The following is a 3,078-nucleotide window of genomic DNA, read 5'->3' as shown; positions in this document are numbered from 1 at the left end:
TATATATATATATAATTATTTTTATTTTTTATTTTTTTACTGCTCCCTTCTTCAGGCGTTGTCACAGTGAGCGAACATGAATGGAAGATTTGGCAGTTGTTTTACACCAGATTTTCTTCATGACACAACCTGGGTTCCAACCTGCAACCTCAGGTTTACAAGACCATACCACTGACCACCCGTTTGAATAAAACAGAACATAAAGACGAAAACACCCTTTTAGTGTCAATCTTTATGGGTTTCATCCCTGACATGATGTCTGTTTCAGTATGATTCACATTAAGAGTATTGTTTAAAATTTTCCATATATAGACTTGTCACGATAACTGCTTTAACATTAAAAACTATTAAACTATAACTACAGAATTTTAGAACATTGAACATGTATATCCTGATGCATGCTCAATAATCCAGGTTCTTACCACTAAGTGCTGGAAATGTTATTTAAGAAGTTTCAACAAATGAACTGCAGTGAGAAAAGCGGCACACTAAAAAAAAATCCTCCAAGCAAATAAAACAAAAACATTTTTATGCATTTAAAATGTTGTATTATTCATCAAATGTTAAATTTACTGCTGTTGTTAAAAGCATAACAAACTGAAATGACTCTCTTGTGGACCCCCATCCCACTAGTCTGACAAATGTTTAAGCATTATTTGTTGGAGTTAATCCTGTTTATCCACTAGCGAAATAGCTCATGAACCACTGGTCATATTTTACTGGAGCTCACAGAAAGTCATGACTGGAAACAGAACTGATCAAGTTTTGGAGGCAACCAAGTTCAAGATGGCCAACACAGTCAACAAACTTTTGAAAGTGTGTGTGTGTGTGTGTGTGTGTGTGTGTGTGCGCGCGCGTGTGTTGTGCTCTCTCTGCACTCACCACTCCTACTGTGCAGCATCCTGGCTGAGATGCTGTTGGATCTCCCTCCACTGGGTGCACTGGTTGTGACATTTTCTACTGAGCTGGTTTCACTTCCCTGCTGCTTCAACAGGTCTGTCAGGGTCCTGGAGAGCCACACAAACACACAGATAAAATAATAATAATAAAAAGTTATCTTATTTCAGTTCAAAAAGTATTTTTTGTTTGACAGAAAGTGATACATTTTAATGTTTTCTGGTTATCTTGATTATTCTTCAGCTTCTTTCTTCTTCGAGGGGATTGCGCTTTTTCTACTACTGCTCTGAAAATTGATTTTTAGAAATGTTGGCCAACTAAAAAGTATGAGCATGTACAGCACTCAATACTTAGTTGGGGCTCCTTTTGTCTGGATTACTGCAGCAATGCAGCGTGGCATTGTCGATCAGTCTGTGGCACTGCTCAGGTGTTATGAGTCCAGGTTGCTCTGATAGTGGCCTTCAGCTCTTCTAAATTGTTGGGTCTGGTGTATCACGTCTTCCTTTTCACAATACCACATAGATTTTCTATGTGGTTAAGTTCAGGTGAGTTTGCTGGCCAATTAAGAACAGGGATACATGGTCCTTAAACCAGGTACTGGTAGGAATGTGCGATGTGGCATAAAATTCATATCACAATATGCATTGTGATGGGTGGCGATAACGATATACAAAGTATATCGTGATATGTTTTTGGTATAAAACTTGCAATAGGATTTTTTTTTTAAAGCATAGGGTGTCCTTTGGTCATCATTTATTTTGAATTAAGAAAATTCCACTACTAGGTCCAGAGAGTTTTTAAATAATAAACAAATCAAGTATTAGGCTTCTTTCTTGTAGAGCAAAACAGTGCAAAAGATATCAAACTTAGTTTTAGCCATATGCTTTAAATAAAAGAATATGTTGTTAACTCTGAAGAGTTTCCAGTATTCTCACTTAAAAAATGAACAGCAACAGAGCAGCATTTTACACTGAAAACACATCACGCTCCAACCCTCTAGTGGGTGACTCCTTCTGCTTTAAGGAGAGTTAACACAAAATGAGTGTGGCCACTGGCCAGAGATTCTCGCAGTAAAATCACACAACACAGCGTTCTTTTCACAGATCAGAGAGCAGGTTTCTCTAAAGCTGACCAACGCTTACTTTAACTTTTGACGAAGAATAAAAAAACTAAAAAAACTTTTGACGGAACACAGCATTTTGCGCATGCGTCTAAATACGGCAACACTACGGCAAGCCGGCCATAGTTAGCTTGTAGCTTTGCTACTTAGCTCTCGAAGAAAATACTTTAACACCACTTACGCACAGTTTACAACTAAAAAAAAGTAACGATTCAACTGACAACTCTGATTTTACTAAAGAGACAGCATTACTGCGGTTAGCCGGTAGAAGACAGATCTCTATTGTAGGCTAAATTTCTATTGTTTCTACCGTGTATCGTATATTCCTATGCGCATTCCTATGTACTAGTAGCTTTGGCACTGTGTGCAGGTGCCATGTCCTGTTGGAAAATGAAATCTGCATCTCCATAAAGTTGGTCAGCAGCAGGAAGCATGAAGTGCTCTAAAACTTCCTGGTAGATGGCTGCGTTGACCTTGGACATCAGAAAACACAGTGGACCAATACCAGCAGATGACATGCACCCCAAACCATCACTGACTGTGGAAAATTGACACTGGACCTGAAGCAATGTGGATTCTGTGTCTCTCCTCTTTTCCTCCAGACTCTGGGACCTTGATTTCCAAAGGAAATGCAAAATTTACTTTCATCAAAGAACATAACTTTGGACCACTCAGCAGCAGTTCCAGGCGAGACGCTTCTGACGCTGTCTCTTGTTCAAGAGTGGCTTGACACAAGGAATGTGACAGCTGAACTCCTAGTCTTGCAAATGTCTGTGCATGGTAGTTCTGGAAGCACTGACTTCAGCTGCAGTCTCTCTTTTGCCCCTTTTCCATTAGTACCTTTAGTACCGGTACAGCATGGTTCTACTCGGCTCGGTACGGTACACGCTGTGTTTCCATTATGCTTTTAGTACCGGTTCCAGTAGGCGGGGTTCAAATTGACATCAAGTGCCTTTCCAGCTGGTGGCGGTGAGACGGTGAAACAAGTTTCAGTATAGGGTGAGAATTTATTTAGAAGTTTCTGGTAAATTAAAAAGAATACAGATTATTAAAATTATCAA

The 3,078-nt window shown here is 39.3% G+C and overlaps 1 protein-coding gene across 1 annotated transcript in view; it reads right to left on the bottom strand.

Moving 5' to 3' along the window:
- shisa8b (shisa family member 8b) overlaps positions 1-3,078 on the bottom strand; it is a 129,191-nt gene that overhangs the window by 64,586 nt on the left and 61,527 nt on the right. The window contains exon 2 of the mRNA XM_037690685.1: positions 883-1,007. Coding sequence (XP_037546613.1) covers positions 883-1,007 — 125 coding nt within the window. The remainder of the gene's footprint in view (positions 1-882; positions 1,008-3,078) is intronic.

This window comes from Nematolebias whitei, chromosome 17 (genome assembly GCF_014905685.2).
Source record: "Nematolebias whitei isolate Nwh7 chromosome 17, NemWhi1, whole genome shotgun sequence".
Classification (NCBI taxonomy): Eukaryota; Metazoa; Chordata; class Actinopteri; order Cyprinodontiformes; family Rivulidae; genus Nematolebias; species Nematolebias whitei.
The sequence above is the reverse complement of the archived record's forward strand: the minus strand, read 5'-3'. Positions and strand labels throughout refer to the sequence as shown.